Below are 15,509 nucleotides of genomic sequence, written 5' to 3' on the forward strand. Positions count from 1 at the left end.
TTTATAAACTCATAAAAATAAATAATATATGGAACTGACTGAAACAGTACACAACATACTTTTTCCAGTAAAAAAAAAAAAAATCTTACTGTTTTCAACATAATCAGCCAGGTAGGATTTCATTAACAAGTCATGCAGCCATACTTACCATTTAAAAATAAATCCCAGCAAAGAGTACACAATCTGAATTCAAGAAGTGCAATTATTTTGATTTTTTTTAAAGATTTAACTCATGGACTTGTAATGTCAGTCGCATAGGTTTTTAGATGAAATAACGTTAGGCTTCAGATCCTTGTTAAATGCTTTAGATAGAATCTTTCATTAAATTTAGTCAAAGTGCTAAAATAAAAAGACAAGGGATTCAGCACCTACACATCTTACTGTAGATTATGTAGCTGAAATTGGCAGGTGTATTTTTCATGTTCACTGAGTACATAGCATCGTGGCAGTGTATGGATTTGTAGCCACATGAATCTGAGGTCAAACCCAGGCACTCCATAGTGTCTTCAACAAGTAACCAAACCATCTGATCATTACTTTTCCAACTGCAAACAGCATGCTTAAAAGTGGCAGTCATTCATTTCCTAAGTCAGGAGGTATCACAGTTTCATTGCAGTAGAAGTAAGAATGTTGTTGTCTCATCTTGACAGTAGAATACTGGACTTTCTACCATTGTCTATATCTGCAATGCCACAATACACTTAAAGAGCAGGATGATGGCTTTGTGAGTATTACTGGAAGACTATATTGTAGAGGGAGGATGGCCTGGGAGGAGGGTATGGAAACGGTGGGAAGGAAAATCCCTGTGTCCATGGAACTGTATAATGAAAAATAAAAATAAAATAAATTTAAAAAGACCCCCCTTGTGTTTCCTAATATGTGAAAATACATTTTTCCACATTATACCGTATGTCACTTTATGGTATGTTGCTATGGTCATACTTTATGGTGTGCTTTATGCTATGGTCATACTTTGGAGAAACACACAAAATCAGACTTTCCTAGACATTCGTTAGCACAGTTCTGTCAGATTTCACCCTTCATTTCTTACAATATGCCTCTTGATATGGTTTCCTTTTTGCCACTAGTAAAACAAAGTTGCTCTTCCTTTTTAATACATAATTGCTTATAAAGTAAGAAAAATGAAGAAATATATATTTTTTCCAGAAGGCTTATTACAGAAGTAAAAACAATTATATACGTTAAATAAAATTAGTCTAGCTGAGGAGCATTTTATAGGGTGTTAGTCATGTGAGATGGGCTGCACACATCCTTGCTGTTGTATAAAGCCCACTTGCTGTGACATCGTGCAACACATGACGCTTAACTGCTTCTTCAGTTGATACATGTCTGGGAACATTTGATCTGTTAATGCCAATTCTGACAGGCACCATTTAGCTCTCGTGTGCTGTCACAAGCTGCTGTGAATTCAAAGGTCACTACACTTCACTTTTAGCCCTCAGGCTTGTCAAATTGTCCTCAGTTGCCTTAACCCAAATGTTCTTTTGCTTTCCATTTTTCACTTTTGCTTTGAAAAACCAGCTCAACCAAATAAAGGCATTGAGATGAGAAACATTCTTGGCATGGATAACAATATGAGATGGGAATTAAATGGGAGGGAAAAGTCTTTCCTTGTTTGAGGATTTGAGAATGGATGATAATGGAGCAGTGTGCTTGTTCATGGAAATATATTACATTAAGTGAAATGACCTTTCGTTCCTCTTATTGCTGAGACAAAAGGACATAAATAAAAATTATTTTTTCTAACTTCACAGGATATTGAAATTCTTTGCAGTTTCTTTTATGTTTTTGTTTATCTCCAAAAATTAGGCTAGAATTCTAAAACCTGAAGACATTCCTTTGGTTAAATAGAAACCGAAACACTGAGCATGTATCACATTTTCTAGAAAAGTGCTGCCTCGTCCTAATGTAGAAGTTGTTCCTCAAAAATCGTTAAGCTTTTCATCAGCCCAATTGAATTTAATCCCTCATGATTGACTCTTGTTTACACGTGTTCTGGCAATACCAGTGACCAATATCCTTCAGTGATTCTAGACATGACTGATGATCTTCCAATTGCCTTGTTTTATCCTTTGAAATTCAAAGTAAGGCCAACATTCCAAAGCAATAAACAGGGAAATTCAAAAATTTACGCATGCTGTGTATCTATTTTGGCTTCTACATTGAGCATTGCCAAAATATATATGGACATGTGTACAGTGTATGAGTATGCGATTTCAAATTCATTCATCTAATTACACTGAGATTAGTAATAAGAACTATACCCACATTATAACAGAAATGACTTAGATTTCATTCATTACAGGTTTTCTCAGAATAAGACACTTGTAAGCTATGTATTGAGGAATGTATTAAAGAATACACCTTTAAACAAAATTTTTTGAAGATTAAGTGTGTATTTGTAAAAATTAACTGCTTTTTTAGGGAGAATAAAGTAAAAATAGATGACCCTTGGAAGAAATGCTTTAAAAATGTGATCAAGCATAACAAGACAGGCCTGGCACAGTTGCCTGGTGGCTAAAGTCCTCGCCTTACATGTGCCGGGATGCCATATGGGCGCTGGTTCGCGTCTTGGTGGCCCTACTTCTCATCCAGCTTCCTGCTTGTAGCCTAGGAAAGCAGTGAAGGGCAGCCCTGAAGCCTTAGAGCGTGGACCCATGTGGGAGAGCCAGAATTTCCTGGCTTTGGATTGGCTCATCTTCGGCAGTTGCAGCCACTTGGAGAGTGAACCAGAAGATAGAATATCTTTCTCTCTCTCTCTCCTCTCTGTAAATATGATTTTCCAATAAAAAATCTTAAAACAATAATGAATGTAACCTCTAATATTCAAGTCTGACCTGTTACTACTTGAAAACACTTTTTAATATATCTTCCTTAATGGAGTTGTTTTCTTTGGTACATATTTAATGAGTTGACTAAATTTGTTGAGGGATCAGTATCTCAAATATGCATTTTATATTAGTTTGCAAGGGCTGCTGTAAAGAAGCGTTGGGGCCAGTGTTTGGCAGAGTGTGTGAAGCTACCACCTGTAATGCTGGCATCCCACATGAGAGCAGCCATTTGAGTGAATCAGTAGGTGAAAGATCTCTTTATGTCTCTCCTTTTCCATACTCTTTTAGATAGATACGGAAAAAAAGAAAAACACAGTTTCGTAAAGTATAATAGAACAGCTGTCTTGAGTGGCAAAAATATATGTACTCAGCCTCTCCAAGGCTTGAATTCCAAGATCAAGGTGTCGCTTTCTTCTCAGGACTCTGCAGCTTGCAGACTGCTGACTGCAGCCAGCGTGCTCACGTGGCATGGCTTTGCTGTGCACACTCCTCTGTTGTCTCTGTTTCCAGAAATCCTTCCCTTTGAAGGATTCCATTCAGACTGGTATAGGGCCTAGCCTGAGAGCCTCATGTGCATATAATCCCTGCTTCAAAGGTCTGACTGCCAAATATTGTCACATTATGAGGTGTATATGTGTGCGTGTATATATATATATAGGAGTTCAATATGAATTTTGAGGATAGATTTAGTTTGTAAACATCCTTTCTCTTTGTGGTAAAAATTTGGCTAAATGTTTGTTTATTAAATTAATTGGAAGCTTAGCACCCACAAGATAGATCTCTGCTAAGTCATAACCTTGTTACATTGAATTGTCAATAATTATCCGCAGTCATTATTTTAATATAAAGGACAATTTTAATGACTTTAAAATAGTCGTGTAGGTTGATCATGTACTCCAAAGAGTAAGTAATGATCGTTTTTTTAAAACAAAATTTCTGTATAATGAAAAACATAGTACAATTTTCTGTCTATGGGGTAACTAGAGGAAATGCTGTTCCAGTGGATACTGCTTTTGAACATCTGGTATTTCTACAAAGATGCTAGATCTACATGTCAGCCTCTGTTTTATTTCATTCATGAAGAGCATGCTACAGTTGAGTCTCTTGTTGTTCCTCTTTATGGCACATATCTGCTGAACTTGTTGCATTACACTAAATACTTTTTATTTTGATATTTTATATGAACTTTATCTAATCAGGCAAATGGTATAACTTAAAGGGAAAGCTTTCATCTATTTAATAAAAATTCAACTTCAACTTGTGACCCAATATATTATATGTCATTTTACCCGAGGTATACTAAGTGGGTAGCTGGAAAATTCACTAAACTTTGAATATGTTTTAGAAAAAAAACCTCACGTTTGTAATAATTAAGTCATTAAAATGGTTGGATTCATTAATTTAACTTGGCATGATTCCTGTGGGATTCTTGTATGACTATTTCGGTGTTCTATCCTCACTTATGACAGAGTTGCATATTTGTATATACTTATTTTAATGTAGTAAAAATATGTACTGTCTACAATTTATGCATGCAAAGATTTGCTTGAAATGATGGTAGATTAAACAATTTTAAAATCACGTATACATTCCAGCTAGCTAGGACTTGGCAGCTATTTTCTTACAAATTGTGTGTATTGTTCAAGTCCCACTCAGCATCTTCAGGATGGATTTGTTCAAACATGGTCTTGAGAGAAGTAGAAATTCAAATGAGACCAATAGTGGATGTGTTTTTTTTTTTTTCAAAAATAGTAGTTGCAAGTATTTTTCCTCTCATTCTGTATGAAACAAAATGTATTTCTAGATGTGAAAATCCAATAACTGAGAAAAATATTTGTGTGGAAAAAGCCCTTACAAAGTTGAAATTTTAGGTTTTAATGATCATAGTAGAATTAAAGGACATGTTTCACCTGCAAATGTTCCTTTCACATAGGTATCATCAAAATATATTTTTTTCATGAAAATTTGTGAGTATTTTGGTCCATATCACGTATTGAAATAGTATTCCATCTAAACATGAGAGATGTGCTAAAGGAATGGCAGCTATTGCTTATCAGACATTGAAATTTTTTTACTAATTCAGAAAGAAAGAATTTCAATACTGTGGTTAATGAAGACAATTTGAATCTAATTATCAATGTGATTAAAATGGATGAAAATTTTCTTCAGTTCAGACTTTATGTAATTGCAATGGAGGATTTTTTTAAGAGGAGTCTTAAACATTCTGTTTATTAGTCAAGCTTCATTTCAGACCTTTGTGGTATATTTTCACAATATTTTACATGTTCTCATTTGACATACACTCTACATATTAACATCTTTGCTGTGTTACATTTTCTGTAGAGACATTTATAATGATTCAATGACTATTTCAAATGATATGTAAGTAGCTTGCTTGTTTCAATGAATAATGACTGAATGAAATAATCTAATTAAACAAGTGAAAGGCCCATTGCTTACAAAACAATAAACAGAAGCAGAAAGGACACCCTTTACAACTCCTAGGATGTACAGAAGATTCAAAACTAGATACTTTGCGAACTCTTTCCTGCCATTTTAAGAGATATCAGTTAAAGAATGATTGGTTCCTGATGTGGTGCTTGGTTGTCTTTTTACCAGGTACTGGGAGATCGATGGGCAAATATTTGTAGGTGGACAGAAGATCGCTGGGTTCTTTTACAAGACATTCTTCTCAAATGGCAGCGTTTTACTGAAGAACAGGTGAGTCCTGCAGGAGAAGCTGTGGCAGAGAAAAGTATGGGATAATGTTCAATTGGCAAGCAAAGAAAAATATACAAAATATGAATTTCAGCAGTGATTAAAACAAAATTGTACAGATTTGTGGGATGTCATGTGATGCTTCATATACTGGATAATGCCCAATCAACTACTAGAATGTTATGGTAAAACATCTGAAATGCTGGCATCTGGGTTTTTGTTTTTGTTTTTTTAATCAAAGAATGATGTAACCTATTAACATTGTCTATGGTCGTTCTACTATAAAAAAAGAACCCAACGACTTCTTCCTATGTAGCCATAAATTAGAATTCTAGCCAGTGATCTCCTCTCTTCCCTTTCCTCAGCTTCTGGTAATCATTATGCTTCTAACTTCCATGATATCACCAGCTTTTAAAGAATTCTTTGGGATTTTTTGGTTTCTTTCAGTGCCTTTTCAGTACATGGCTTTCAGAAAAAGAAGACGCAGTGAATAAGATTCATATAACTGGCTTTAAGGATCAAAATGAAATGCTCTCAAGTCTTCAAAAACTAACTGTATGTACATTTGAATTTCCAATAGTCTTATAAAACTCAGTATTGTGTGTTGTCACCATCATCTAGTCTTTTCTATTCTTGCAAACCTTAAAGTGCTCGGTCGCTCTTCTCAAATGATTGATAATTTGAAGATGTTGTAGTACATTTTTTCTAATTTTAGTGGTGAAACTAGCTATAGATTTTTCAAATCCGTTTATCTATTCTGAAACATCAGTTTTTGTAAAACACAGTTTACTTGGAACAATACTTCAATTAAAAAAGGACAAGTCTAAGATTCTTGTGAGCCTTCCATGAGGTTCTAGACTTACAGTTTGAAACTATTAGAGTAGTGATCATCAGCACAGCAGGTAAGCCACCATTTGAGATTCCTCCACTGTGTATCAGAGTGTTTGAGTTCAGGTTTTCAGCTCCACTTGTCATTTTGCCTTCCTACTAATGCACGTCGTGGGAGTGAGCAGGCAAATACACATGTAGTTGTGCCCTTTGTACCAACATAGGGAATCTGGATTTAGTTCCTGGCTTTGGCCTGGTTCAGTTGCAGTTGTTGTAGGCATTTGGGGCAGTGAACATTTCTGTCACTTTCTCATTCTCTCTCGGTCTTTCAAATCAATTTTAAAAATTGTAAGACAAAAGTTGATCAGTTAATGTTGGTGTATGAGAAACGAGAGAGAATTATTCTCATTTATGAAAAGTTTCTGCCTAGTTTGAAAACAAACAAAAAGCAAAGCAGATGCTGTTGATTGGTGAAGTGTGTCATGTGTTTTGAGAAATGAGATTTCTTTGGTGGCAAAGGAACTCCATGAAAACCTTCCCTGAGGACTTTATAAGATCAAAGGAAAACGTTAAAGGTCCTCTTACAATTTTATTATCTTCTAGTCAAAGTTACACCTGCCTAATATTAGGAAATTTAGTTTTCAAAGGAAATACTCTTTAGAATTTATATATACTTTGCTCAATCTGATTAAATGCTAACTATGTCTAATTTAGTATTTCATAATTTTAACTCAGTGAATCAGTTTCTATCAGTATTGATGTTATGCTTTGCTATAATCATTTAAAACTGGATGTTTATTCCTCAGTTAGTATGTATATACTATTTTGTTAAGTAATTGTTACTCAGTTTTTATTCCATAGCTATTGGAATTCATTTTACAGCATATTCACTTCTTTATCATTTGTCATTAAAAGGTAGCATTTTATTGATTAGGATGTCCTTTGGGGGAGAATATAAGACATTATTTTCTTTATTGTTATGACTCCCAGTGGTAGAGTTCAGAAGTTGCATGTACCTTACAATATGGGTGTAAAAATATTGGATATTTAAAGGAGTCTTTAAAAAGCTAGTAGGAAACATATTATCAAAAACATGAATTCATCAAAATTTTATTCCATTTTTCTACAGAATTGTTAAAGTAGGCTTTTGTTTGTGATATTGTGCTGATGCTGATGGGAGGACAATTAGAATTTGATGGTACTTACATTTGCATTTTTAAATTATCTTTGGTAGTAATGCTTCTAGTTCTAAGTCACTAAGTGTAGCATCTTCATTAGATAACATTGGATAGGGATATGAGGATACAGATATGAAAACATGTTAATATGAAATGATTAAAACTTATAATGGGTGATGAAAGGTTGGGATGATTACCATGGCTCTTAATTGGGTAATTGGATTACCAGAGGGCTCACTAGCCCTGATACATAGAAAATTTGGCAAGAGTAGTAATTATTTCAGAGTTGTGTAAGTTGAGACTCCAAGGACTTTGAGACATCCAAGTAAAATGGTCATTTTGGTCATCAACTAGATAGCCATTCTAGAATCAGAAGAATTTGTAACTCATTTGATATGGATATATACAGGATGCTTTGGAAGGATTGTGTAGAGGGACACAATAAACAGAAGGGAGTAGCAGTATAGGGAAGGCCTATAATCAAAGGCTGGATAGAGGAGAACAATCTACCAAAAAGAGTTTGGGCAAAAGTATTTTAGAAATAAAGGAGAACTGCAGGTTCCCTGATGATAGCTTGGAGAAAGCAGTGGAAGTGATGCATGGACTTTGGTGCCTGCCACCCAAATGGAGACCTGGAAGAAACCTCTTCCTTCAGCCTGGCCTGGCATTACAGACTATTGCAGCTATCTAGGAAGTGAACAAGTAGGTGAATGATTCTCATTCTCTCTCTCTCTCTCTCTCTCTCTCTCTCTCTCTCCCTCTTTCTCTCTCCATCTCTCTCTTTCTCCCCCCTCTCCTTCTCCCTCTCCCTCCCATCTCCTTCTTCCTCTTCTCCTTCTCTGATCTTTATTTTTTTCCCTCTTTTCCTTCCTTCATCTTATATTCCCCTCTTCCTTTCTCTACCCCATCCTTTTCTCTGCCTCTGCCCAGTTGTCGGTCACTTACTTATGTAAGTAAGTAATTATTTAAAAAAAAAGAATGCAAAGGGGAAGAAACAGAAATACAACAGAAGTAAGAATAAACATTTCAAAATGCAGCCAGTGGATAGATTTAATCACATCTAGAAAAGAGAATTCAGTGGTTACATAGAATTAAAACAGGGAATTACACATATAGATTTTTCTTCTTTATCAAAATATGGATCCTTTCAGTCAATAATTAACTCTTGACACCTAATTGAACAGTGATTATTTCAACCTTTCTTGCTGATTGTATAAAACAAGTCAGTTATCACTTTTAATGTAGATACTGGGGACCATTGAGGGTTCCTGGCTTTTCCTCTCTGATTACCAAGGTGTCCTTTGTATTTAGGTTGTTGATGTGTATAAAATAACCATTTAATAAATAGTTACTGAATAGAACATATCAAGGAATCATCATTTTCACTAGGAAGAAAGCTCAAGGAATAAACAATTGCCCCAAACCAGAAAATATAAAACTTAAGTTGTTTTTCCATGCATTTTTACAATCTGAGGAATAGCCTCACATTTTGAAGCTTGAAATATCCTTTCCATTGTGCTCATGTAATTTGGAATCAGTAGTTGAGACAGTGAATGGGATGATTTGTCTCTGCTGCATTTTCTGTACCCTCAACTAGAAAGTCTAGCTGACTTGGTTCTAGAATTGAATGAAAGTACAATTTGATCCTACCAAATTCTTCATTATTTGAAGTTTTTGATATCTGGGTTAGATAATTAAATTGTTTCCCTTTTCATTTAGTGCTGTTTGGCCTGCTGCATATAAACAACTTCTTAAGAATCAAGGTACAGAGGCTAAGGATTAGAAACATGACTGTTTCTGTGAATGGGATATGAACTCAAACTTCAGCTCATGTCAATGCTATCAAATTCATTTGGTCAAAACAGTCACAGTCCTGCCCAGATTCAAGGGAAATGAGTTACTTTGTCTCTTCATGAAGAGGAAAGAAGTCCACATTAAAGGAGAACATCTGGGAAAGGAGTTATTTGTACAGACATCTTTGGAGAATGCCATATGCCACAGCATAACAAAGTTAATTCGTGTCATCAGTTCCTGATTGCACCACCTCATGCAAGTGACTGTGTGTCCCCTTTATTGCACTTACCCATAAAGAAATCCATTCATAGAAGCTACTGATTGAGCAAATTTAAATTATTTTAAAATTACAAAATATTGTAAATAATCTGTACACATTGCAGTTGTGTGTGTGTGTGTGTGTGTGTGTGTGTGTGTGTGTGTGTGTGTCAAGTTTCTCAGGTTAAACTACTTGGGTTATTTCAGAAGAAGTTGAGATCCAGACCGGGGGGGGGAGTGGGGGGACACATTACATGTTCCAAGGTATCATGAACATCCACGTTAGAGTTAACAGTAATATGATATCCAGACTCAGTTCCAGGCTGCAAAAGTTGTTTCAAACCTTCTCATATCATTTGTGTTTTTGAAGAAAATTTGCTACACTTTAGTGTCATTTACAAAAATCACGTGCCTCTATGTGGCCTTTTTCTGTGAGCAAAAGGCTTTCTTGGCCGTGAAAATACTCAGTGAAGTGTCAATACTTTTCCAATAACATTAAAATTCATACTATGTTACTTCACTTGTGAACAAAATGAAAATATGTTTTGTATAAGTCTTACATTTGATAGTTTAAGCCAATTAACAAAACCTGACAGCTGGTCTAGAATTTGAGGTAAAATTCCCCTGCTGACTCAGGCAGTGAATAAGAATTTAATGTTCATTGAAATATGTCACAATCTGAGACCCAAAACAGGTACCATCTGTCACCAGTTCCTACTACATACCTAGATATAGTTGCCGGGTACAAAGGCTCTCTTTTATCTATAATCGGTAAAATTGGTTTTAAAACATCAGTAATAGCCCATGGGATTAACTCCTTGCACTCTCGTAGATATGTGAGATTCATATCCATATGAAGTAGTTCTATTTTCATTTTCCCTGAAAGGCATTGAAAGAGAAGGAGAGTACAGTGGAATGAGCAAAGGCAAGACCAAGACATCTTCCATGGAGTGATTCAGTCTCCATGTGCTCACGACAGTTAGGGCTGATGCCTTCCCGGGATGCATATTAGCAGAAGCCTAAGTTAGACACGGAGGGAGGACATAAAACTGGCACTCTGATGTGGGATGCAGGTGTCACAAGCAATGTCTTAAGCACTGAACCAAATGCACACCCTCATCTTGTTATTTTTCATGCTCAAAATTATGTAACGTTGAGTTTTTATTTGAAAAAGAAATGTCTGATTCTCTGGTTCATTACCCAAATTGCCACAACTTGCAGCTCTTGCGTAGACTAAAGGCCGGATCTAGGACTTCCATGATGATCTCTCACAGGCGTGGCCCATGTGCTGGAGCCATCCATCTTCCACTGTCATGCCAGGTACTTTTAGCAGAGAGCTAGATTGGAAGCAGAGTAGTCAGAATTTGAACCTCCACTCTGATATGGGATTGTGGTGTTTTTTTTGTATATGGCAGCTTAATCTTTTACACCACAATGCTGGCCCCCCAAAAGTTGATTTTTGTTTGTTTTAATTTTACATAAAGTTAAAAAAAACTTAGAAGAAAATATGGCCTTCATAACAAGAATTCTAAGACTTTTAAAAACATGAATTTATCATGGGAAAGCCAAAATTTAGAAGAAACCAGATTGGGGAAAGTAGGGAAAGTGTGTTGCTGCTTTGAAGGCATTTGGTGTTTGCCAAGGAAAGACAGTTCATGGTGGTGTGTGTGAGAAGTATGTAAAAGCCAAGGAAGTGCTGTGGGAATGAAGACACTGTGGAATAGCTAAAGGATTCAATAACAGGAGGAAAATGTCTATGTGAACCATGTGAGTCCCAACTGATGTCATTACTTTACCATAAATTGCTGCCATGACCTCAGTTCCTGTGATTGCCCTAAAATAATTTATCCAGATAGAATAATGAATTGATTCTGAGGATGGGGATTCCCAAATCAGCCTTGTCACATAGAAATTTGCTACAGAGGCAAAATCTTAGTGTCTTCCTACCTAAGTTGACTGATTTGGTTATGTGGCCTGGCAATCAGCATTTTAGAGAACCTGGTTAAGAACACTTGCAATGCATCGGTCTGCCAAAGTACAACTAATAATTATAGTGAATTAGGTTACTTCAGGATGTCTTTCCAAAATGCTATGAAAAGATAAATGTTTTTTTGGTGCAAAAAATTGAAATCCTTGCATCCATTTTACATGATAGGCATTTTTTCAAAAGATTTTAAACATTTTTTGTTTGAAAGAGTTACAGAGAGATGGCAAGAAATGACCGCAATGGCCAGGGCTGTGCTAGGCTGAAATCAGGAGCTTCCTTTGGATCTCCCACATGAGTGCAGGAGCTCAAGCTCTTGGGCAACCTTCCTGTTTCTAGAGTAGGTTGTACACAAACTGGTCTGCATAAGGAACACTGGCATCATAGGTCGTGGCTTCTCCTGCCATGCCACAGTGCTGCTCTTCCCAATAACCTTGTTCTTGCCTGGTAGAAAGTAACTGCTGATAACAATACACACTTGAGTTGTGCAAGTCTAAAAGAAATTGTCTTGCCATTATTCTCTCTCAGGCATATAGCTAATGTAAATAGAGCAGAGATTTGCTGGCCATTTCATAGATATATGCGCTTTGCCCTTTATTAACCTGGAATTTGTCTCTTCTCATTTTCTTGAATGTGTCATCCACAAATCTAGTACTGAGCCAGTCTGATATATTGACTGTGGATTCCTACCTATATGGGTACCTGGATTTTATGAAAATATGTTTTAAATGTATTGTAGGTGAACTTAACCTTGCATAAATCTTTTTTCCTATAGATTCATTTCTTTTTACTTGAAAGTCAGAATTACGGATAGAGAGAGGCAAGACAGTAGGCAATATCTTCCAACCACTGGTTTATTCTGCCAGTGGCTGCCACTGTCAGAGCTGAACCTGTCCAAAGTTGGACAGCAGGAGCTTCCTCCAGATCTCCCACATGGGTGCAGGAGCCAAAGGTTTGGGGTCATCTTCCACTGCCTTTCCTAGTTATTAACAGGGAGCTGGATCAGAAATGAAACAGCTGGGAAAGGAACCAGTGCTCATATGGAATGCTGGTGCTGCAAGCAGAGAATTAGCCTACTGTGCCAGTGCACCAGCGCCAACCTCGTATAAATTTTCTACAGTTTGCTATTTTTCTTGAAGTTTCTGGAACCTTTTGTGTCTTGGGGACTCGCAGACAAGTGTAACTTCTTGATATGCAGAGACATGTATTCTATATTTTAGTAGTTACAATTAACCCATAGTTATTTAATATGTACACATAAATTTCAAGTATAAGGAAATTGTCATCCAAGGCTATGTGGAAGAAACTAATTCATTACTACAGTTCAGTGGATATGTACCCACATAGATTTATTTTCTTGCCCTTCCTCTGCTAATTATCATGTGATAATTCCTTAGCGAGGTAATTCAAAATTATGAAGAGAATGGGCAAGAGTAGTAAAATTGAAGCAGAACCACTAGTCTGCCATCAAAATTTTAAAACTTCATATTTTGAGCCCGTCGTAGTGCTTAGTGGCTAAAACCCTCACCTTGAATGCACCAGGATCCCATGTGGGCACCAGTTCTAATCCCAGCAGCTCCACTTCCCATCCAGCTCCCTGCTCGTGGCCTGGGAAAGTAGTCAAGGTTGGCCCAAAGCCTTGGGATCCTGCACCCACATGGGAGACCTGGAGGAGGTCCCCGGCTTCTGGCTTTGGATCAGCACAGCACCAGCCATTGAGGTCACTTGGGGAGTGAATCATTGGATGGAAGATCTTCCTCTCTGTCTCTCCTCCTCTCTGTATATCTGACTTTGCAATAAAAATAAATAAATTAAAAAAAAACTTTATATTTTGAATTTACTTTCAATTTAGTTTCAATTAGCTAAATAGTTTCCACTTACTACAAATATATAATATATAATAAATATAAATAATAAATATTACTAGTATTACTGAGAAATGTTTTGTAATTGAGATTTACATAAAATAGAGTACTTCCGGAAGTTCATAGAAAAATAACAGTTTATTTTAGCACACACATCCTTAAAAGCTGTGCAGTCTTTTTTGTATGAATCTTTTATATGAAAATTTAATAATGAATTTTCCCATGAATATTTTTGGAGATTACTCACTTTTTTTTTAGGTTTTTTTGTTTGTTTTTTTACATTTGAAGATTTAGATGGAGAGAGAAATGCCACCTTTCTGCTGGTTCACTCCTCAGATGACCACAGGGGCCAGTGCTGTGCCATGTCAAAGTTAGATGACTACATCTTCTTCCGAGTGTAGGGGCCCAAGTACTTTCCCATTTGTATTAAATGGGTGTTGGATCCGGAGGAAGTCAAGTGCAACTTAAGCTGGTGCTGATCTGGGATGCTAACATCTCAGATGTTGGCTTCACATACTCTATCACAAAGTTGGCCCTTGCTCATGTGTTGATTTAATAATTACACAATTTCATTATAGTGCTGCTTTAGTTTTACCTTGAGTATACTTTTCCAAATGGTCTTTTAATAATGACTTTCACTTATATTCTTGTAATGGTCAGCAAATACCTCTTTATTTGGTTTAATGTCTTTTAGGAGATTTAGTTTATTTTTTTCTGCTTAGGCAATGTGTCTCCCATAGATTTTTGATGCAATCCTTTTTTGTACATGGAACTTACAGAATACGATTTTGAAATGTTTCCAAATCACTACATATTTCTGTTAAGTAATGAGTATACCCTTTAGCCTAGACATATGGCTATTTAAGTAAGTCTCTCAAGCTCTAAGAAGGTAACTCAAATAGGATTATTTTTTATTGATTTATTTTTAAATGTATGTCATTGTTTATGTCATGTCTCTTTCCAAAAAGATTGTGGTAGCTTAAGATAAAATTGCTTTATGCCAAAAATTTATAAAGAACAAAAGGAAATTCAGACTCTATAAAGGAATTGGGAGCATATATGTGGAAATTCAAATTTGACTCTCAGCTTTAGGCAGATAGCATAAAGTGTTTAACTACTAGGTTAAGTATGCACTTAAATTTAATAGAAAACTAACATGGGAATTAAGCAGCAAAATGAGTATAAAAAACGATCAGGTGTTCAGCTGCCACACTGAGTTTTATTGTGACATGAATACAGTTTATAATGTCCTAGTTCATATTTGATCTATTGTATTTTTTCAAACTAAGAAAAATAGTAAAGCAGTGACTTAATTATTGAGAACTTATTAGAAATGAGCCTTAAAACTTGCTTCCTTCCCTAAAACTGTATGAAGATTGCAACATAAAGTAAACCAGGTAAAATAAATACTGGGTTAAAGTAAGAGCTAATTCAGTCGCACAGCATAGCATTCTGTCCTAGCTGTCAATGTAGGTGCCACAGAAAGTGAGCTACAGAGGCTGTCCTGTGCATGGGAAAACATTGACTACTCTGTGCTGTAACACTTGAACCTAAAAGCAATTGATATGTCTACATGGGGCAAAGTAACATTAGCTTTTAAATAAACCTGTGTTCATTCTAGAAAGACAAGTATGACAGTCTGTTTCAATGTATTTGCGTGCTACTGCCCCAAAAATAGGGGTTGTTAAAAAAAAAAGCCATAAATGGATTTTCTCTTCTCTCCCTTCTTTCCTACTTTCCTTTTTCTATCCCTTCTCATCCTCTCCTTTCCCCTTCCCTTCCCATCCCATTCTTTCCCCTAACTTCCCCTCCCCTGCCCTTCCCTTCCCTTTTCTTTCCCTTACACTCCCCGCTCTTCCCTTCCCTCTCCTCCTTTCCCCTCCCCTCCCTTCCCTTCAGTTCCCCTCCCTTCCAGTTCTCTTCCCTTCCCTTCCTTACTCTGAAATATTGATTTCATGTGTGAGTGTTCATAGTACACAGGAAGTTTGGAAACATGCATAATAAAACATGACTCAAAATATACATATATTTA

At 36.2% G+C, this 15,509-nt stretch overlaps 1 protein-coding gene across 5 annotated transcripts in view; it reads left to right on the plus strand.

Moving 5' to 3' along the window:
• DMD (dystrophin) overlaps positions 1-15,509 on the plus strand; it is a 1,951,117-nt gene that overhangs the window by 572,233 nt on the left and 1,363,375 nt on the right. For all 5 annotated transcript variants that reach the window (XM_058659083.1, XM_058659078.1, XM_058659079.1 and 2 more), the window contains 2 exons: positions 5,472-5,573; positions 6,018-6,125. In XM_058659083.1, coding sequence (XP_058515066.1) covers positions 5,472-5,573; positions 6,018-6,125 — 210 coding nt within the window. The remainder of the gene's footprint in view (positions 1-5,471; positions 5,574-6,017; positions 6,126-15,509) is intronic.

The sequence above is a fragment of the Ochotona princeps genome, chromosome X (genome assembly GCF_030435755.1).
Source record: "Ochotona princeps isolate mOchPri1 chromosome X, mOchPri1.hap1, whole genome shotgun sequence".
In the NCBI taxonomy this organism is placed as follows: Eukaryota; Metazoa; Chordata; class Mammalia; order Lagomorpha; family Ochotonidae; genus Ochotona; species Ochotona princeps.